General features: G+C 46.6%; 1 protein-coding gene across 1 annotated transcript in view; it reads right to left on the reverse strand.

Annotated features, from left to right (window-relative positions):
- Positions 1-21,813, reverse strand: part of Nid1 (nidogen 1) — a 90,291-nt gene extending 68,478 nt beyond the window's left edge. The window contains exon 1 of the mRNA XM_008847037.2: positions 21,548-21,813. Coding sequence (XP_008845259.1) covers positions 21,548-21,784 — 237 coding nt within the window. The 5' untranslated portion in view covers positions 21,785-21,813. The remainder of the gene's footprint in view (positions 1-21,547) is intronic.
- Positions 21,814-22,402: the final 589 nt, after the last annotated feature.

Here is a 22,402-nt window from a genome sequence, read left to right on the forward strand (position 1 = left end):
CTGGTAGAATGAATATATATGTATAGAGATTTATCAGCTTAGCTCACAGGATAAAGTCTGAGTAGTCCAACAATGGCTGCACCACACTGGAGAGGCTGAGAATCCGTGGCCGCTCAGTCCACGAGGCTGGATGTCTCAGTAGTCCCGATCTGGCACTGAAGGTCTGACGAAGTCCAAAATATCAGCTAGTCTTCAGTCTACAGCAGCAAGACGAACTCACCAGGAAGAAAGAAGGCAAGCAGCAAGAAGTCAGGCGTTCTCCTCTGCCATGGCCTTTTATATGGGCTGCCATCAGAAGGTAACACCCACATTTAGGGCGTGTCTTCCAGCTTCAGATGATCCAATCAAGAAGATCTCTTTCATTTCAGTTAATCCCAGATCCAGTCAAATTGACACCCAGGATTAGCCATCACAGGTGTCTTTCACTGTCTCATTCCACCTTTTTTGTTGTTGTTTGAGACAGGGTCTCCCTGTAGTTCCACCTGGCTTGGAACTCACTATATAGACCAGGCTGGCCTCAATCTCATAGAGATCTGCCTGTCTCTGCCTCTTAGTGGGATTAAAGTGCACCACCATGCCAGGCTCTCTCTCTTTTTTTTCCCTTCACTGAACTCCAGCTCACTTAACCTAGAGCTCTGGGTTTAGTAGCTCTGGGATCTAGCTGTATCTGTCCCCAGTGCTGGGATTACAGCATGCACCACCATGCCCTGGCTTTTTTTATGTGGGTCCTAAGGACTGAAGTCAGCACCACACGCTTGCATAACAAGTGTTTTACTGACTGAGCTCACTCCCCAGCCGGATCATCACTGTGCTTACTTGGATAAACCCCATAGTCCCCGGGAGGATAGAAACAGAGCCACTGATATACAATACCACACAGCGCAGAACACCTGGGCCTGTTTCAAAGCTGCTCTGGCCAGTGAGCTTGGGTAAGCTCTGTCCCTGCTAGCAGACTCCATTGATGAGGTGGAATCCCACTCCAACTGCCCTTTTACTTAAGAATCTGCATATTTTGCTTAGTGATGTGGCACGGCACTCAAGTGAGGTGAAGGCAGAGCTGCACCGTGAGACACTAACTCAACAAAACAAAACAAAACGACAAAACAAAAGACTGCAAATTTTTTGAGGTTCTCTAACCACAGAGAAATTTTGCAAATGGTGCCTCATCTTGTTCTTTAAGAGGCTGCAGATTGAAGACATGTGGATCTGAAACTGATTCAGTGGCTCAAGAATTAATTAGGGGACTGTAAGTGCCTGTTTCCCCCTCTACCTGCTCCAGTCCCATCCTTTAGTCCCTTCATCCCTCATTACCAGAGAAAGAGACTTGGGTAAAACAGAAAGGATCTTAGAACTCCCAGAAGGTTGAAGCTGAGCACTAATTTGGGCCCTGGTTGGAAAAGGATCAGAGCTTTCAGAGTTAACAAAAGCTATTATTTATTTATTTAGTTAGTTATTTTATTTATTTACTTTTTATTTATTTATTTATTTATTTATTTATTTATTTATTTATTTATTTATTTATTTAATTTGTGAGGTGCTGAAAATTGGACCTAGGGCTTCCTACTCAAGTCCTCAACCTCCGAGCTGTAGTTCCAGCCTCCTGACCTTGAACTTCCAGTTCTCCTGCCTCTACCTCCCAAGTGTTCTGATTACAGATGTACGCGACCAGATCCAGTTTATGTGGTGCGGGGAATGGAACGCAGGGCTTTGTACATACCAGGCTAGTACACTACCAATTGAGCTACACTTCCCACCCCAGTCCTAAAACCATCTCTTTTTATAAATGTCATGGGTTGTTAACCCCTCAAGTGACGTATTTTCCATCACTTGGCACTAGCAAGACTCCCCTAGAACAAAATGACAGTCTGCAGAGAAGGCAGTCAGCCCAGGTGCCTCGCACAGCCCAGTTCTCAGCATCTAAACCTCCCAAGCACAAACATCTCAACAGGGAGGTGATGGGGGTGGGGGGAGCGTGGGAAACAGCTCGCTTTCTCAAGCTGATGCCAGGAGTTGGCGGCAGCCGGCTGCTGGTGGGAAGCCATCCCACAGAGGCCACATACACACAGCTTGCTTCTACAAGGCTGTTTTCCAGAGAAATTCAAATCAGTCCAATAATCCTGAAAATACTCCCGGCGTCTTTTATTATTTGGAATCTGGGCACTGGAATGGTTCTGTTTTCACAAGACATGCCTGCCTCTGAAATTGAGTTTCATGCAGGAACCATGAAGCTTGAGTGACTACTTTGTGCCAAGCCTTGTTGGTATTATTACTGGAAAACTGTTTCTTCGGACAGTTGACCGGCAACTCAGTCATCTGTGAGGATGAGGGAAGCTAAGTTCAGAGGGAAATGTGAACATGCAAAACAGCCAAGTTTCAGTGAATTCTTAATCTCAAACTCGTCCCTCAAAGTTCTTCTCGAGATATGCCAACGGATAGTTAACTTGATGAACAATAAATGCTTCCTTGCATTAGACACGAGATGCCCCACAACCTGCTGTTGGAGTCCATGGACCTGGCTACTCAGCCAGTCATCCGGGGTCACTGCCATTGCTGTATTCCATGACCAGGACAGTTGAGAGCTCTCTTAGTTTCTGTTTGTTTGTTTTGTTTTAAGACAGGTCTCATGTAGCCCAGGCTGTCCTCAAACTCAAACGTAGTCCAGGATGGCCTTGAACCCCTGATCCTCCTAAGTGAGGGGATAATGGCGTGTGTCAGGCTGGCTCCTTCCCCTCAGTCACCTCCCCTGTCCTAGCTCTATTCCTGCTCTGCACCTGCTGTCTGTGCTCTGCCTTGCCCGGCTCTTCCTGTCCTTCAGGCCTCTGCTGAATTAGCACCTGTTCAGAGAGCCCCATCGTGTGCGCTTTAAACTTCACTCATTCCCTCACCTGATTTCTATTGCTTCAGCCCTGCCTGCTCCTGCCTTATGTAGTCAGCAGTTGGGGATGGATAACTGTTCAACTCAGTCACCACTGCAGCTCCAGAGTTTCCAGGAGGCCTGACACCTGTGTCTCCTCCCTTCCTGACTTCCTCCAGCCTATGGAGCAGGGAGGCACAGCGTGCACCCGAATGAACTGCTTTGGAAATGATGCTCCACTGTGAGACACACAAGAGACCCCAGAACTGTGGCACTGCAGATCTTCCAGTGGAGTGCCATGCTATTCACCGAAACACTGTACACACTGGAACCCACACCATGAATCTGACCAATCTGATCCTTTCTCTCCATTTCTAGGATCCCCAGCACCGCATAAAACTGGGCATGGTGGTGCATTCCTGAAGTCCAGCAATTGGGAGCTGGAGGAGGAGGATCAGGAATTCAAGGTTATCCTTGGCTAGGCAGAGCTCCAGGCCAGTCTGTGCTACATAAAGTTGTATATACATGAAATGCAATTTGACTGGACCCTGATTTAAGTCAATCAATTGAAAAGAAAGAAAGAACGGTTTTAATATCAGATGACATTTAGGAATTACAGTATTTAGGTATGGCTGTGATTGTTCCCTACTTTATTTTGTTTTGTTTTTTTAAGAGTCTTTTTTGAGATACATTCCCAAATATTTGCAAGAAAATAAAATGCTTGGGATTTGCTTAAAAATAATCCAGTTTGGAGTGGGGTAGAAGAGGAATGTGGTGAACAGCTGTGCTATAAATGAAGCAGGATTAGTCACAGGTTGATGCTTGTTGAAGCTGGCTAATAGTTACATGGGGGTTCACTATATTCTAAACTTTTCTGTATTATGCTAAGTTTTCCCAAGTGGATAATTGCAATGTGATGTTTTTCCTGAGTAGACATGAGAGATGTTTATTCACAGGTGGGAGAGATAGCTCCGAGAGTAAAGGCCCTTGCCAATCCTGATGACCTGACTTCAATCCCAGAACCCACATGTTGTCCTCATACCTCTACGTGCATGCTGAGGCATAGGCATACTCACATACAAATAAATAAGCATAATAAAAGCCTTTTTATTAAAAAAAAATACTTAAGGGAGCTGGAGAGATGGCCGAGCAGCTAAGAGTGCTCGCTATTCTCCCAGGAGAGGAGTTAAGTTCCCAGCACCCATGTTAGGTGCTCACAACCACCTGTAATTCCAGCTCCAGGAGATCCAACACCCTCTTCTGGTGTCCGAGGGCACTGCACTCACATGCACATACCTGCATACAGACACACATATACACAAAATTAAAAAACAAAAACAGTGGCTGGAGAGATGGCTCAGTGATTAAGAGCACTGACTGCTCTTACAGAGGACCCTGGTTCGATTCCCAGCACCCACATGGTGGCCATGAACCACCCTTAACTCCAGTTCCAGGGGAATCTGAAGTCCTCTTCTGACCTCTGCAGCACTGCACAACACAGGTGCACTCACATACATGCAGGCAATACACTCATATACACAAAATAAAAATAATAAATATTAAAAAAACAAAAATAAAATATTTTCAAATGTTTTTAAAAGAAAGAAATGTTTATTCATTCCAGAGAGGCAACAGAGCAATGAAATGATTCTGTGGACATCCCGTTTGATGAACCAATGACGTTATTGGGGTTGCTTACAGGAACATGGGCAACTCAAAGTCAACAGCATCACCGAAAAGCCCACCCCAGCATGGTGACACCTCACAAAAGCTGCAGCCCCAGCCCAGCCACCCTTCCACCTCTTCCACACCGAAACACCAGCCGAGACCACATGCAGCTGGGAGGGGGGTGTCAGGAGGGATTGATGGCAAGACTCTCAATTAAGAGTCTGGTGACTCCCTCCTCCCAACTTCTATAAGGAAATGTTAACAGCCTAACACTACCTTTACCCCAGACTTAACCATCACTGTATCATTTTGTACATATTCTTGCCCTGACTACAGGCCCAAGTACTCTGTAGGTCCTTGTCCAATGAAGGCAAGGTTCATGTCTGGCCCAACGGAAACTGCTTCACTACAACAATAGTCAACGGGACTGGTCTAAAGTTTAGGAACAAAGGGCAAGTGATTTACATAGATAAGCCAACTTGGTCTGTCAGCTGTGGGGCCTACAGTTCATCTTTGATTTTGTTTTGATTTCCAGCTTTATTGAACTATAACAGATCCACAGATGCGTATAAATACAACATGATTGAATAAACATATATATACAGTGCAACATGACTAACATCATCAAGTTCCTTAACGAGGCTAACAGACATGTGGGGTGCCCAGACCACACAGAGGCACATGAAACAGAGCCCAGAAATAAACCCAGACAACACACACAGTTGCCTGAGATTCACAAGTGTGCTAGGAGAACTGGATATGCCCATATAAAAGAATGAAAAGAGATCCGTTGTTTATAGCACCCACAAAATGAGCATAAAATAGATTAAAACTTTAAAGGTAAGTTGGAAACCATAAGCCTTCCAAAAGAAAACACAAAGTTCCTTGGCATTGGTCTTGTAACAAATTTTGGGGCCATGACACTAAGAACACAAGTAACAAAAGCAAAAACAAGCAAGCGAGATTTTATCAGTGTCCTGTGGTCCTTCCCTCACATCCCCCCAGTTATTGGGTAGGTTGGCTAATGATCAGAAGGTTCTGGCAAAAGCAGACTTAGTAATTAAAGTTAATCAAAAGCTGCAGAGCCCTATGGCACCCCAGCACTATTCTGGGGTCCAGAAAGAAACAATTATTAACAAAAGCACCGAGCACCACACACCAGTGTTCTGTGACCACATCCGTGCTGGGTTTAAAATTGCACAGTGGTCTGGGGGTCCAGCCCAGTCATCTGGATGCTTACCTAGCACGTACCAAACCCTGGGTTTAATCACCAGCACTATAAATCAGGTGTGGTGGTGTGACGCCTATAATCCAAGCACTCTAGAAGTAAATGGAGGAGAATCAAGAGTTCAAGGCTAGCCTCTGCTACATACGGAGTTCAAGGCTAAGGTTAGCTGGAGGGCCATGTGATCCCGTCTTGACAAAACTCAAAACAGGGCTGGGGAGATGGCTCTGTGGGTAAAGCGCTTGCCATCAGAGTGCTTGGATGGGGCAGGACAGGAGAATTCCTGGAAGCTCTCAGTCCAGCTGATATGACATATGCTGTAGTGAATAAGAGCTCTTTTTAAAACAAGATGGGAGGTGGGGACTCACACCCCATCTCCACGCGTGTGCTATGACACACGTGCTCCCACAAACACACAAATCACATATAGACACATACAAAAACAGATTTTTATGAAACCCCAAGCAAACAACAAGCACCCCTAGTCTGAGATGATCCTGTGAAAGCCCATCTGAATTAATAATAAAAATATTATATTATTATTGCAACAGGCATTTATTTAGAAGCTGCTTTTGCTCAAAAGCACTGACTCTCCACTTGGGCCCAGAGAGTAATCAAATGGATAGAAGCCCACTACCTCTGCCTTTGTTTTGTGTCTGTCTCCAAGGATGAAGTCAGAGACAGAAGTCATTGTCCTTGGCCTTTTCCTCTTGAGTCAGAGTCCTAGGACAGAGCCACTACCCCCAGATGAGGGCAGTTACCCATTACACTGAGGCTGCGTTCTGGAGCAGAAGTGAGCATCCTGTAGGAGCCAGATTGGTGCCCTCATAAAGTGTCAGAGAACCAAAGTGAATACCAAGATCAGCGAGACCACACCCAGACCAGGACTGCTTAATTATACCTCCCTCTCGCCCTTTGCTCTGCTCTTCCTTGATTAGAGTCTAAAGCTCATGTCAGGCCCCAGAAGGTGGAGTGAGGGCCATGGAACCATTTATCTGTCCCTCTTCTCAAAGTGGCCACACTGAGGAATCTCCTTCCTCAGCTCTTTATTGATGTGCCAGCAGACAGGTGGCTCAGCCTGCCCTGCTGGGGCTGCCAGAACCCAGGACTTTACCCTGAAAATTCCAGGAGCATCTTAACTCAAATTCACAAAATGTTGCCTAAGTGCGATGTTTGATGACTTTGCATTAAGGGGTAAAAATTTACTCACTGAAAACCATCCACTTCCAGTGTGTTGACAGATGCAGATCCAGCCCTGGAATCTTGCTTGCTAGATCAGTTCACACTGGGCAAAAGTTCCATCAGCAAAGTTCACATCGGTGCTTAGTCCTTCGGTCTGTTACTACAGGACTACCTACTCACTCGTGCACACACCAAACAACTCAGCTTTTCTTCAGCTGCCCTTGGGTAACCCATGTCAATTATATCACGAACACATACACACAAAAACATGGGCAACAGCTGGAATTACTTATGTCTGATTGTTTCGACTCAACTGCAAAGGAGGTGGTCAGAACCACTTAGAATGGGAGGGAGTTTCCCATTTTAAAAAGCACTTCCTGTCTCCTGTCCATTATTAATAGGAACGTACAGACAGCAAGAAACGCTGAGGAAGGTCTACGTGCAGATGCTCAATGCATAGAAATCTGTCAGAGAAGTTAGACAGCTTCCATCTTCTTTGGCTTAAATGAAACTAGTAGCAGTTACCAGAGCTGCCTGTAATCCTGGGGCAGAGGCCTTCTCCAAAATAGTGTAGTTGGAGAGTACTTGAGGTGGGTACATATAAGAAACAGAGTGGTTTGAGAAGTACAAATAGCCAAGCAGAAAAGATAATAAAACTTGCAGAAAAGATGCAAACTCCCTGGGTGGGCGGCGGTGGGACTGTGAGAGTAATTAACAATAAAGAACGGTAAGGGAGCAAACATCTCAGGGTGCATGCCGAGTGTGGGGTCCTTTCCTATGGCTGTGTACATTTTTGAAAGTTTAATACAATGGGCATTACACACAATTCCTCTACTCACACATTTAAAATGAAGAAAGAACTGGCAAGCTCTGAATTACCATGTTCACACAGCCACCGAGTGCTGGAAAGACCTGAGCCCACATCTGTAGGAGATGCGCACCGTCTTTGTGTTTATTTAGCTCCTTGATTTAAGGACACTGAACATGAAAGTTGCAGAGGTTACACGGGGTGGCTTCCATGTTCACCAGCTTGGCAGCTAGAAAGGGCTGGAAAGCTCAAAGAGACTAAGAAAAGAAACAAAACTTGGGAAAACAAGTCCAGGAAATAACCAAACCTATTCACAATGGAGGTGGAAATTGATTTCAGACTCCTCACTTGGGCTCACATAGTAACTACAAGCAGGATGAACCCAGGCACCTCTGCTTTCATCTAGTGCCTGTCTCCTTTACTTTGGCTCCGACTTCTGCTTGACTCTACTACCTAACCTATCTCATTCCCCTTCAAGGCTGCAGGCACAAAGACACATCCTTTTCCTAACAAACCTACAGCCACCTTTGACTCACAGACCAGCAGAATACCTCAGGACAGACACATACCCCTTGATGAAGGCAACTGTCCATGAGGGTGAGGCCACATCCTGAAGCAGAAGTGAGCATTTCCCAAGAACTATTCTGTCCCCCCAAGCAACAAGGACTTCTTCACACCACCAGAGCCAAGACAGTGATCAAGGAGACCACACCTAGAGCAGGACTGCGTAATTATAATACTCCTTGGCCTAAGTCTTCCTGTATTTAAGCCCAAATGTCATGTCAGTACCCTGAAGACCAACTTGGAGTCACCAGACCCCTTAATCTGTTCATCCCATGTGGCCACATTGAACAAATCTCTCTGTTCTTCACTATCACTGGTCTCTCTAACTGGCAGGACAGATGGCCAAGCCTTGCCAGTTGAAGCTGCCAGAGCCCTGTGGCTTTTGCCCTAAAACTCCAGCTTGTTTCTTATCATTTCTGAAGCATTTTTACAAAAATATATTTTATTTATTATTTTTATTTTATGTGTATGAGTGTATTCCTTGCATGTATGTGAGTGCACCCATGTCCTGCAATGCCGCAGAGGTCAGAAGAGGGCATGAGATTCCCCTGGAACTGGAGTTAAGGACAGTTCATAGCCGCCATGTGGGTGCTGGGAATAGAACCAGGGTCCTCTGTAAGAGCACTCAGTGCTCTTAACCGCTGAGCCATCTCTCCAGCTCCCTGAAGCATTTTTTAATCCAATGATTTATTAAACCTTGTGAGGTATGTATATTATCATCTTTCCTCTTAGTCTGAGGGAAAAGAAATGGACTTCAGCTCCTTCCTGTCACTGGCCTAAGACCAGACACTGGAGGTACAGAATAGTGCTCCAATATTCCAGACTGCAAATGTTTTCCATTAACCCCACGGATCCAGAGAAATGGCTCTGGCTTGAATTAGAAATAGTAACAAAAAGATTGCCAAATAAAGACAGGGACAGCCGATGGTTATGGAAGTTTGTTTTTTTTTTTTTTTTTTTTCATGTCTAATGAAAGATTTTAAATCAGTTACTCATTCATCTCTGAGAATCTTTACCTAGGATGACCTTCCCACATTTACAAATGGTTGCTAGCCAGACATGGTGGTTCAGGCCTATAATCCCAGCACTGGGGGGGCGGGGGGTGCAGGGATGCCATGAGTTCAAGAACCAGCCTGGGCTCACCATGATATCAAAAGCAAAATGTCAAAGTCTCTACATTTTACCTTCTGGTACATCTGTCAAAGAAGAAATGACTGTGACTTAGATCCTTCCTCCTTTGGAAGACCAAGGAAGGAAGGGAGAAAGGAAGGGAGGGAGAGAGGGAGAGATAGAGGGAGAGAGGAAGGGAGGGAGAGAGAGAGAGAGGGAAGGTCCTGCCCAACCCCCTATCGAGAGAGGTGTAGGTCTCCTTAACACTGGGCAGCCTCACCTGGGAGCCTGCTACTATAAGAGTTCCTTAATGCAGATTTCATCAATAACAGAGCAAGAGCTTAATGATTTCTACCCCTTGACTTTCTAGAAGGAATCCTACCCCAAAGATGATTCCTAGCTGATGGGAAAGGGCTCTATTATTCCATAGGGCTCCACATGCCATTTTCATGCAAGCGTATAATGTGCTTCCAAGGAGCTGCCCTGCCACACTCCATTACCCTCCCACTTCTCATCACCTTTCCGTTAGCCTCCCTGTTCCCCAGTTTTTCTTCTACTTTCATGCCATTGATATACATATATGATGTTACTGACAACATCTAGGACCCACAAATGAGGGGAAAAAAAGATTTTTGTCTTTCTGAGGCTGGTTGGACTCACTTGATATGATATGATTGACTCCAGCTGCATCTACTTTCTTGCAAATGACAGAACTCTATTCACTTTACGGGTGTAAAAAATTCCTTTGTGTCTATGAACCACATTTCCTTTATCCATTCCTCGGTTGCTGGGTCCCTAGGTTGTTTCTATAACTTAGTTATTGTGACTAATGCTTTAATAATCATTGATGCAGTAAGTACTCTCGGATGCGTGGACTTGGAGTTCTTTGGGTAAAGGCGCAGTGGTAGTCTAGCTAGGTCACGTGGTACATCTATTTCTAGTTTTCTGAGGAACTTCCATACTGACTTTCATAGCGGCTATACCAGTTTGCAGTCTAACTAGCAGGCTATAAGGATTCCCTTTGGGCTGCATCTTCGCCAACACTTCCTGTTGTTTGTTCTCTTGGTGAATGCATATTGACCAGTGATACAAGGATTTAAAATTTTTATTTATTTTAATTTTATGTGTATGAGTATTTTGTCTGCATATATGTAAGTATGCCCATGCACGCAATGCCCAGAAGTCAGAAGAGGGCTTTGGATCGACTGGAACTATGGACGGTTGTTATCTGCCTTGTGGGTGCTGGGGACTGAAACAGGGTCCTCTGCAAGAGCAGTCAGTGCTCTTAACCGGTGAGCCATCTCTCCAGCCCCTTGGTGTAGATGGTGTAGATTTTATTTGCATTTCTCTGGTGGCTAGTGACCCTGAACAGGAAAAAGTCCTACTTTACACAATATGCCAACTGATCTATGTGGAAATGACACAGCGAAGGAAATTTTGAAACCCTTAATGTAATAATCTCTTCAAGGACAGACCATCAGTGTTGCAGGCACCGAAAGACCTAAGAAAGCCAAAGTATTACACGTCACTTGCTTGTTACTCCCAAGCATTTAAAACGTAATGTGGCAGACCTTACCTGGCTGTGGTCTCCTTAGCACCAATCCCCAATCTTAGCATGGCTAACCCAGCAATAGCAAGACACAAGCTGTCTCCTAGTGTCACACCATGTGAAATAAATGGCTTCATTTAAGAAGTATGTTTGTTTAAAAAATTGACAACCAAGCCTGTGGTGGCACAGGCTGTGGTGGTAGCACCAGACGTGGAGGCAGGAGGTTCTGGAGCTCAAGGCCAGCCTCAGGTACATAGTGAGTTCAAGGCCAGCCTGGGTTACATGATACTGTGAAAAAAAGGGGGTGAAGGGGTACCATATGTGAATTATACCTCAAATCTCAATAAATCTGTAGGTTTGTGTTTTGTTTTTTAAATCAGACGCCAGGCAGGACGGCTCAAGCACTTGGGATGCCGAAGCACCAGAATTGCCATGAGTTTGAAGCCAGCCTGGGCTACGTAGTAAGTCCCAGGTTGGCCTGGTCGACAGCATTAAAGCCTGTCTCAAAAAAACTAAACAAATTTTAAAAATTAAGGAGCTGAGATAGGTATATCAAAAAAGGGTAGAAAGACATACATGCAGGCTCAGGAAATGACTCGGTTGGTAAAGTGAGACATACGTGCAGGCTCAGGAGAGGGCTCAGTGGGTAAAATGCTGCTGTGCTAGCACCAGGACCTGAGTTCGGATTCCCAACACCCATAAAAAGCTGGGCACAGTTGTTCCTGCCTGTGGCTGGGCGGGGGGCCAGAAGTCCTGAGGCCACGGGAGGATTGCTGCAGCTTGCCAGTCACCAGGGCAGCCAGAGATCGGAGAGCTCCAGGCTTCACCTCTGCACACGTGTGTGCGCACACACACACACCCCACATGTACATACACATGAAAGCTATATGCATACATATGTTTGTCCATTTGAGGATCTCTCTTTGAAGAGATTTTGAAACAGAAACAAGGATCATCTCTGGGAAGAGAACTATGGGGCTAGAAGCAGGACGAGGTGCAAACTGCATTTTTATTTTTTAATATTTTAGTTATCCTTCTATGTTATGCATATGAGTATATTGTCTGCATGTATGTAAGGGCACCCGTGTCGTGAAATGCCCTTGGAGGTCAGAAGAGGGCATTGGATTCCCTGGAACTGGAGCTACAGACAGTTGTTAGCTGCCATGTAGTTGCTAGGAATCGAACCTGGGTCCTCTGCGAGAGCAGCCACTGCTGTCCTCTGCGAGAGCAGCCACTGCTGTTAACCAGGGTCATCTCTCTAGTCCCAAAACTGCATTTTTAAATGAATCTTTTAATGTATTACTATTCCCAAAGTTAATTTTATTATTTTATTTGATGTGGAACTGGGAATTGAACCTAAGGCTTCACATATGCTAGGCAAACATTTTACCGCTAAGTCACCTTCTCACTGCTCCCAAGTTAATTCTTAAACAAAACCCTACATGTTTTTAAAGGAAAAAAAATTTAACAGGAATATTTTCCAAATAGGATTCAATGATCACTTTACAGGAAATACCAAAATAGAATAACAAGTTAAACTTCAGGACAAAGGAACAGCCAATGTCTTCTACAGGACAAAAGGTAGACATTCTTTAACAAGCCTATAAATCAAAATGTCCTATGAAGCTGTTTTTGAATTCTTGGCTTAAGAAGGTTTTAGCTGTAAGTGCCAGTTTGGGGAATATCAGGAATTTTTATATTGCCTGAGCATAGTTTAATAGTGAGGAAGTATTAATTTGGTTAAGTATGATGATAATATAGTGGCTGTATAAGAAAATGTTCTGCGTCTGGGGTGTTGTTTTGTTTTGTTTTTTAGGAACATGAAACTGAGCTTCAAATCCTGATCTCTCAGGTTGGGTATGGAAGCTCATGTGGTATAATCCCAGCACTTGGGAGTGTGAGGCAAGAGAATCACCCTTAATAAAGTCAAGACCACCTTGGGCTACAGAGTGAGACCTGTCTGAAAAAAATAAAAGGTAAACATTTTTTAAAATCCTGATCTCTCTCTTACTTAGCACACATACCTCCATATTGAACCTCACTTGATGGTGATCCTTCTCTGAGCAGTCTCCTGTCTACCCAGTGACGTGTCAAGAATTATACATAGGGCTAGACTGATGGCTCAGCAGTTAAGAACACATCTTGCAGAGGACCTGTGTTTGTTCCCCAGCATCCAGGTCAGGCAGTTCACAACTAACTGTAATTCCAGGTCCCAGAATCTGATGCCCTCTTCTGGCCTTCAAGAGCAACTGTACTCACTTGCAGCTATCCAGAAACAACACTTCCACACAGATCCAGAAACACACACTTAAAAATACATCTTTAAAAAGAAACCCTAGGGGCTAGAGATGGCTCAGCGGTTAAGAGCACTGGTTGTTCTTGAAGAAGACCTGGGTTTGAATCCCAGCACCTACATGACAGCTAACAACTGTCCGTAACTCCAGTCCCAGGGGATCCGACAGCCTCTTCTGACCTCCACAGGCACTGCAGGACACAGGTGCACTTAACTACATGCAGGCAATACACACATACACATAAAATAAAATAAATAAATAAAAAAGAAACCCTAACCAGCAACAAGAACAGGGGGAGACTCACTGGGGCCTCAATGGCAAAAAGCTTTCTGCATAAGCCAGAAGACCTGAGTTTGGAGCCCCAGAATCCAGGTAAAACCAGGTATGTCTGTAATCGAGTGCTCCTACTGTAAGGTGGAAGGCAGAGACAGGAAAATCCCCACAGCTCAAGGATCAGCCAGCCTGGCATACACTGTGGCAAATAACAAAGAAACCCTGTCTTAAAGCGTGGAGGGTAAGGACACACACCGCAGTTGACATCTGACCTCCACATGTGTGCCATGGTGCACACACACATTTACACACATCATAGAGGCAACTACAAAGATTTAAAAAGAGGGAGAAAGGGGGCTGGAGAGGTGGCTCAGCATTTAAGAGCACTGGCTGCTCTTGCAGAGGACCTGGGTTTGATTCCCAGCACCCACAGGGCGGCTAACAATCATCCATAATTCCAATTCCAAGAGAATTCAACACCCTCTTCTGACCTCCCAGGGCATTGCACAACATGGGTTCACTTACATACATGTAGCCAATACACTCATACACTTAAAATAAAAATAAAAAAAGTCAGGCATGGTGGAGCACGCCTTTAATTCCAGCCATCGGGAGGCAGAGGCAGGCAGATCTCTGTGAGTTCAAGGCCAGTCTGGTCTACATAGTGAGTTCCAGGACAGCTGCGGCTACAGGGAGACCCTGTCTCAAAAAGACTGGAAAAAAAAAAGAAAAGAAAAAGAAAAAAATAGGGAGAGGAAATAATGACTTTTGACAAAAATAATCACTGCTTCTCTAGAGATTTACAGATAAGGACATGAAGGTCAGGCCTGCGCAGTCTGGCTGCAAACTCCCACAGGGTGCCCAACAGTCTATAATCATTCACCTTCTATGCAAACTGCTCCCCAGCTTCTGGTTAGATGGTCCCTTAGGACCACAGCCTGTCATTTCCCATCCGCTAACTCGTCTCACTTTGAAACTGACTAGCTTCCATTGTGAGAGTCCACAGAGCCTGTGCATAGGAGCAGGTGGATGGGAAAGACTTGATAAGATGTCATGAGGGTCATGGTTTACTCTGGATACTTCGGTGAAAGGAAGTCAATGAAACAAACATGGAAATCTTCCCTCTCTGAGAATTAATAAGGAAAATGATAGCAAGTATCAGTGTTTCTGGGAGTGATGTGGTGTCTGTTAGTGTCTTTATGTGTTTGAAAAGACGTAAAACAAAAAGGAGGAAGAGGAAAAGGAGGAGGAAGAGAAGGAAAGAAGGAAGGAGGAAGGGAGGAAGGGGCGCTCAAACTGGCATAGTATAAAGAGCACACTCGGAGTTGGAAGAGGCAAATTCAAGTTCCACCTGTGACACAGATCATCTGTGTGAATGTGGACAGGCCCTGTGGCCTGTGTGCTTCCTTCTCTGTAACCCTGGACATCCTATCTCCTGTCTGAGTCACGTCCTCAGGCTGCTGAGCATCCCCAATACAGACAGTTCTAAGAAGCCTTCAGTTTCCAGCTCTACAGAGGTCTGGCTTCCCCAACCTTTGACCCTACCTTATCACACGCCTTACTTTGACCCTGGCACCAGGTCTCTAGTCCCGGAATTTCCTCTCCTCTCCACCCCCTTAAGATCCTCTCCCTGGGTGGGGCATAATTTTTTAAAAAACCTTTGTAAGACACTGCTTTGGGGGAGGTTTAAACAGATGTAAAATAGAGCACCCCCTTACATACCCATTAACAGCACTCGTAATTGACAACACACAAAGGCTCTTATTTCCTGTTTCTTTCCTGTTCCTGTGGCTGTTCCTTCAACACCTGTCCTGATTTTTCTTTCTTTGGAGTTTCTTAGGAGTTGGAGGTATTTTGGTTCTCGTTTTGATTTAGTTTTAGGGTTTTCAAGACAGGGTATCACTATGTAGTCCAGGCTGTCCTCAAATGTGCAGTGCCTCTCCTGCCTCTGCCCTCTGGGATTACAGGTGTGCACCACGATGCCCCACTTTGGTGGGGGGTGGTAAATGAAATTGAAAACACCTAACTATCTCTCACCTGCCAGTGTTTCCATGCCTGTCTCCTCTAGAAAAGCAGTTTGAACTGTGAGGTCCTGGGTTTGACCCCCACCACACCCCCCAAAAGGAAAAACTATGAAAGGACAGCAGTTGGTCTAGAAGAGGTATTTGTATGGCCAGACTGTTTCAATCAGGCTCCAACCACATCTCCCCAGCATCGCCACCAAGTAGGCAAGGAGGGAGCCTTCTTGGAGAGATTGCTTGAGAACTGAGAGCCAGTGGCGGGATGGGATGGCCCTGGGGGTTGCCACCTTTGTCTTCCCAGATGTAAAAGAAGCCCAGTTACCTACATGGGGCCAGCGAGATGGCTCAGTGGGTAAAAGTACTTGTCACACAGGCATGGTGAGCCTAGCAACCTGAGTTCTGTCCCTGAAACCCAAAATAGTGAGAACTGACTCCTGAAAGTTGTCCTATGACCTCTACATGTGTGCCACGACACTCAGGTGCCGACATGCACACAAGTCACAGACAAAACCATGCACATAACAGTAATAATAAACAAAATAAAAAAGACCTACATGGTAGGTCCACAAAGAGGAAGAAGGCAGGAGTGGCTGGGCCCATCCTGAGAAGGTGGGCTATGAAGGACAGCTCTCAGAGCCAAGAGTCAAGCTGATGTAGATACTCGGGGAGCAGTGTGAATTTCCTGAAGCACAAAGGAAATGCCCTGGAGAGCTGTCCACTGGCACACAAGAGACCTGAATTACAGGGCACCGTGGTTTGCATCACTGCTCAGCACGGCAGGCACATCCGTCCCTGCCAAGTGCATAGCAAGCTCTCATTCCTGGCACTTGACGGTGGTCTCACCCACTACAGTGTCTCCAGTCTGAACCACACTCCAGCCTCCTGCCCTTCACATAGAGCCAATCTCTATCATCTACAACTATGCTGGGGAGCACTTCCAGATCTCTTCACTAGCCTGGGCTCTGCTCCAATATGTCCCCACCCTGAACTTCTGCCTCGGAGCACTCAGCACGTGCCAACGGTCCCTTAACAATGTGGCCATTGGTTGAATGTCTATCTCCCTCACGACACCACATTGTGAGTGTGGAAAAACTGATCTTGTTTCCAGTCTGTGTCCCAAGCCTCACATTGTGCCTAGTACATTAGGAAATAAATTGACTATCTGAAGAATTAACTGATAATGGATCTACCATTGGACTGTATTACACACACACATGCACAGGGCTGGGGACATAGCTCAGTTGGTAGAGTGCCTGCCTACCACACATGAGGCCCTGGGTTCAAACACCAGTACTGCATAAGCTAGGTATATCAGTGAATGCCTGTGATCCCAGCACACAGGAAATAGAGGCAGGAGGATTTAAGAGTTTAAGGTTATCCTCAGCTACATAGGGAATTCGAGGCCAGCCTGGATGACATGAGATCCTGTCTCAAAATAGCAATAATATTTAATGTCCTGAAAAAAGTAAATAAAATTAACCATCAAGTTACTAAAAAGAAAAAGGGTTGTCTTTGTGTTTTTTTTAAACAAGTCTCTTTATTCTAGGCTATTTTTGAACTCACTAAGTAGTACAGACAGGCCTTGAACTTACTATGTAACCCAGGCTGGCTTTAGGTGGTGATTGTTCTGCCTTCTGGAAGCACTGAGGTTACAGTGTGTGCCACCATGTCTGGCTCGGTCAAAAATATTGAAAATCTAAGATACAATGAATTTGGGGGACAACGTCTGCCAAATTACTTCATAAACAATACTATCAGTGCAGAGGCACATAATGAAATGATTTGGCTTCAGTGACAAGTTGGTCGCTATAATTAGTCAATTACATTTCAGCCAGTGCTGGAAATTAATACTATTTTTGGTTCTGCAATTCAACCATAGCCACTTCGCCACTAGACAACTTGGGACAAATAAGAAGCAGGTGTTCCGTCCTAAGGCTAATAAGGATCGGGGTGTAGACCAGAGTCCCCTGGCCCCTCTGGGCCTGAGTCCCTGTGTTCTGAGCAGCCTGCACAGCCTCAGATGGTGGTCCATGATCTTCTTGTATGGCAGAAAGGTGGCAGTCCTCCATGGGAACAACAGGAGGGTTGTGTGCATGTGTGCTCATGTGAGCACTGTGTATCAAAGGAGAGGCATACAGTCTTTTGTGTGCACATGTTTATGTATATGTGCACATGTGTACATGTTCATGTGTGTGTAGGCATGCATGCATGTAGTAGCCAGAGTCAGTGATGGGCTGTCTTCTTCAGTTGATCACTACCTTATTTTTTTGGACAGTGTGTGTTGCTGGACTGGAACTCACTGACTCAGCTACACTGGTTGGCCAGCAGGGCCCAGGAATCCTCCTGCGTTTGGTGCTGAGGTTATAAACAAGCTGGTATGCCTAGCTGGCTCTTTTGTTTTTCCATGGGTTCTGGGAGATTGAACTCAGGTCCTCCAGGTTTGTGGCCAGCGCGTTAACCCAAAGGCATATCATCTTTTTGTTACCAAAGATATTTGATTTTTCTATAGCATGAAGGATTTTTTCAACAAAAGAAACTGCACTAAATAATACCTGATTCATTTATCCATTTTTATGAATCACAGACAAATAATAGCCAATTATGTTCCAGAAATTCTTTTGTGGGTCTATACACCCAGTGAGCATGTATAGTCAACAGGAGATAACCAGCACACCAGAAATAACATTCCAGGCAGAGGCAGGAAATGTTTCTACTGCTCTGAACAACTTTATGACAGTTTAAAAAAAACACTCTCATCCAGGGAATTCAGGGTTCACTGGCCAAGGCAGCCAGCTCATGTGAAATGTCCAGTGGCTTGGTGAGCTGGCAGATTCAACCCTGGAGGGGATCTGAAGAACAGCTGGTGTTATTGTTAAGATGCTATTGATTCAACATCCAAAGACAGAATTAAGCATCACAACCTAGGGAGCCCTTTGAGGCCCACAGGAGGGCGCTGGTAGTCCACATGGTGTCTGCCCCTCCCAGGGACATTTCCAACAACATGTTCCTCCTATCCTTAAACTTCAGTCTCTATGAAGCTGAGATACTCCGAGTCTGGATCATCACAGAACAACCCTGTGACATTTTGATCTCAGGAGCCCTTTAAACATTTAACAGCTTTTGAAGTTCTCCAAAATATTGCAATCAATACTTATTTTAGGAGAAATTAAAGCCAAGAACAAGTTAAATACTTCTAACATTTAAAAAATTTAAATAATGAACTTGTTACATGTTAGCAGAAACGACACTGTTTTAATGAAAATAATTATGTTTTCCAAACCAAAAATACACAAAGAAATGTAATTATTTCATATGTTTTCAAATCAACCTGATGTCTGGCTTAATGGAAGGCAACTGCTCCTACATGTGATGTGTGGGGACAGACATGCACATACCATATAGGCCCTAGTGAACTCCACGTGTATTCCTGAGCACACTGAAGTATAAAAAGTAAGTAACTGGGGCCGGCTTGGTGGAATAAGGCTCTTGTTATGCAAACCTGACCAGTTACCTGAATCCCATGTCAGAACAGATCCACTCCTGAGGGTTGTCCTCCCCACCCCCACACATATACAAATAATAAAAAATTTCTTTAAAAAGCAAATAATTGCCAGATGTGGTGGCACATCCCAACCTTCAGGAGGCAGAAGCTGCCATACCTCGGTAAGATCAAGGCCAGTCTGGTCTAGAGAGCAAGTTCCAGGTCAGCTGGGCCTAAAAGGAGACCCTGTCTTTAAAAAAAAAGTTTTGATCTTTTGGATTCCTGCACATGGTGGTGGGATGGGGGAGCAGGGGGAGGGGGGAGGGGTATCTCTGGAAAACTACCTCCAAGGAGCATTATTAATGGTAGCTATTTTCTAGGACTCCAAAATCAGCTCTATTTTGTTTGTTGAGACAGCGTATCTTGTACCACAGGCTAGCCTCCAACTCCAACTCTTCCTGCCTCTACCTCCTGAGTGCTGAGATTACAAACCTGAGTCACCACCCCCAGCTCATTTATGTATGTACTTTGCTATTTTCCCTTGTAAACCATGGCTCCAGCCTTCTGCTTTCCCTCTCTGACTGTTGGCTCAAGTATCTGCTAGACACAGAGCATCTCCATCTGGTCCCTTGTAGGCCTCCAGCATTACAGTTAAAACCAGCTAATGCCTGCTCACGGTTTTGTCTGTCTGCTTAGCTTTAGTTTGGGGTGGTTTGTTTTGTTTTTTTTTTTTTTTTCTAATTCTATTTATTTGGAGAGTGCACACATGTATGATTGTGTGCGCAAGAGGTGGGAGGACAATTTGCAGGAGTCAGTTCCCTCCTTCTACGATGTGAGTCCTGCAGATTGAAGTCAGGTCATCAGTTTTGGTAGCAAGCATCTTTATCTGCTGAGTCATCTCATTGGCTTAATTTTGGGCTTTTATTTAATGTTTTATTTTATTTTATTTTATTTTTTTCAGTTTGAGACAAGGTCTCACTGGGTAGCCCTGGCTGGCCTGACATTTGGAATTCACAGAGATCCACTTGCCCTTGCCTCTAGAGAGCTGAGATTAAAGGCAAGGGTCACCATACTCAGCTCTGTTTTTAGCTTTTTGAGACTGAGTTTCAAACCCTGTTGTATCTCAGGCTGGCTTTGAACTTGCTAGGTAGCCTGGGCTGTCCTGACACTCCAGATCCTCCTGCCTCTACCTCTCAACCGCTGGGATTCCAGGCAAGTACCACTATGCCCTACTCTCTACCTTTTTCATCCCATGTGGGATCTGGCAGAAGTGCCCCTCAGATCCCTCTCAGATCCACTCTGTTTGGTAGTCACCTAACCCACTGCTGGGGCCACCACTCCACTCTGTTATTTAATGTAGTTTAAAAGGAAGCAGGAGGGTTGGTGGAGAGCTTGCCTCTCACCCATGAAACCCTGGGATGTGATCCCTAGCACCACCACCCAAACATACGAGAGAAGATTGAATAAGCCTTGAGATGTGTATACGTGTTTTAATATTTTTAATGTGTGTGTCAACATCCTGGTTTCTTTGGTAATGCCATACTTTGAAAGCATGTTGAACAGGGGTCCAGAGGCTTCTCCTGGTTCCCCACAGGGGCCAGGGCCACCAGCACTCTCTGTGGGAAAGACTAAGGTCTCATTTTTTCTAGGCAAAGCTGACAACTGCACGTGGGTGTTGTCCAGCGCTATCTGCCCAGGCCAGACCAGGCACACAGCCACTCCCCCGCAGGACGGGCCCCAGCGGCTGTTTGTGTAGTCCCCCGACTTGTGGAATGCACACAGGCTTTATATGAAATCCACATGGTGCGCCAGAGCTACTCCAAAGGGCCTGACCAAGGCTGACAGTGCGCCCAAGCCAGGAGGGCACTGGAAAGGGCCCAGGAGCTGAAAGGTCAAGTGCCCGCCCCCCCCAATCTGGGGCCCCGGGGTGACAATGCTCAACTACAGGAAATTGGATCACCAGGACGCCCTGCGTTCCCGGGCCTGACCTCTGGACTCTGAAATGAGCCCAACTCTGGAGCAGGGTCTCTTCCAAGACTTAGCCGGAGCCCACGCACTGATGCAGGGACCGCAGGCTGCACCAAGGCGCGGGACAGAGCACTCGGCGGTTCTTTCCGGCTCAGCATCCGCAGCCCCGCGGCCCGCTGCGACCCAAGTCTGGCTATGGACAGGACCCAGGCCTGTCCCCCGAAGGAAGGCACGGGACAAAGACGGAGGAAACACGAACTATTGCGGAGGAAACTGCCTGGGGTCCCCGGATCCAAGCAGGGCGCACGCGGGGATGGATAGATCAGGGGAGCCAAGGCCGCCCTGGACCTCGCGCGCTCCTCGGGTGACAGCGACCAGCAGTGGGGACCCCCGTGGGGCGCAGACTCGGCGCTGCGCCCCATGTCCGGAGCCCAGGGGTCCCCGCGGGCGACGCCCACGCCCCACGTCAGTCCTCCTGGGCTGCGCCCCTGTGCGCCCCTGGCCATCCTGCCGGCTCAGCCCGTCACCTCCCCTCCCAGCCCTGACTCACATAGACCGAGGTGATGTCCGACTGGTCGTAGAGGCGCAGCTCCCCGAGCAGCTCCAGCGCGGGGGACACCACGTCGTCGCCGGCCTCCAGCTCCAGGTCCCCCTGACCGGGGCCGAAAGGAAAGAGCTCCTGGCGGCTCAGGCACGCCCCGGGCCCGGCTAGCAGCAGCAGCAGCTGCAGCAGCTGCAGCAGCACCCGCGTCCACGCCGCTCGGCTCCGGCCGCTCGCGTCCAGCATGGTTCCCAACTGCGCTACAGTAACCCGGCGGCTTCGCCGCCCAGGCGGAGGAGGCGGGGATGTAACCCGACGCCCCTAGGCAGCCCCTCCTCGCCGCCCGCCTCCCCGCGTCCCCACTCCGGGACACAGCCAGGGGCTAGCCCCGTCCACCAATGGCAGCGAGTGGGAGGGCGAGGGGCACAGAGTGGGCGCGGGTGCCTGAGATGCCCCATCCCACCCGATGGTGAGCTCCCACCCAGCCGCCCTTCAAGAGAGGAGGGATTCTGCAATACCCGCCTGTGGGTTCCTGCAGAACTAGGAAACTAGGGTCTGGGGTCAGGGACCCGGCCCACCCCAGATCCTCACTTGGCGGGTGCTGGGAATCAGCAAAAGGTTCTTGGCAGAGGCCTGTTCCTTTACCACCCATCCGTTCATTCAGCATTTTTTTTTTTTTTTAAATCTATTTGTATTTTATATGTCTGAGTGGTTTGCCTGCATAGATTTAAGTGCACCACGTACATGCGTACATGCAGTGCCCTCGGAGGCTAGAAGAGGGGGTCAGAGCCCCTGGAACAGCAGTTAGCCGCCATTTGGATGCTGGGAACCAAGCCTGGGTCCTCTGCAAGAGCAGCCAGTGCT

This window comes from Nannospalax galili, unplaced genomic scaffold (genome assembly GCF_000622305.1).
Source record: "Nannospalax galili isolate Female #2095 unplaced genomic scaffold, S.galili_v1.0 scaffold1463, whole genome shotgun sequence".
NCBI classification, from domain to species: Eukaryota; Metazoa; Chordata; class Mammalia; order Rodentia; family Spalacidae; genus Nannospalax; species Nannospalax galili.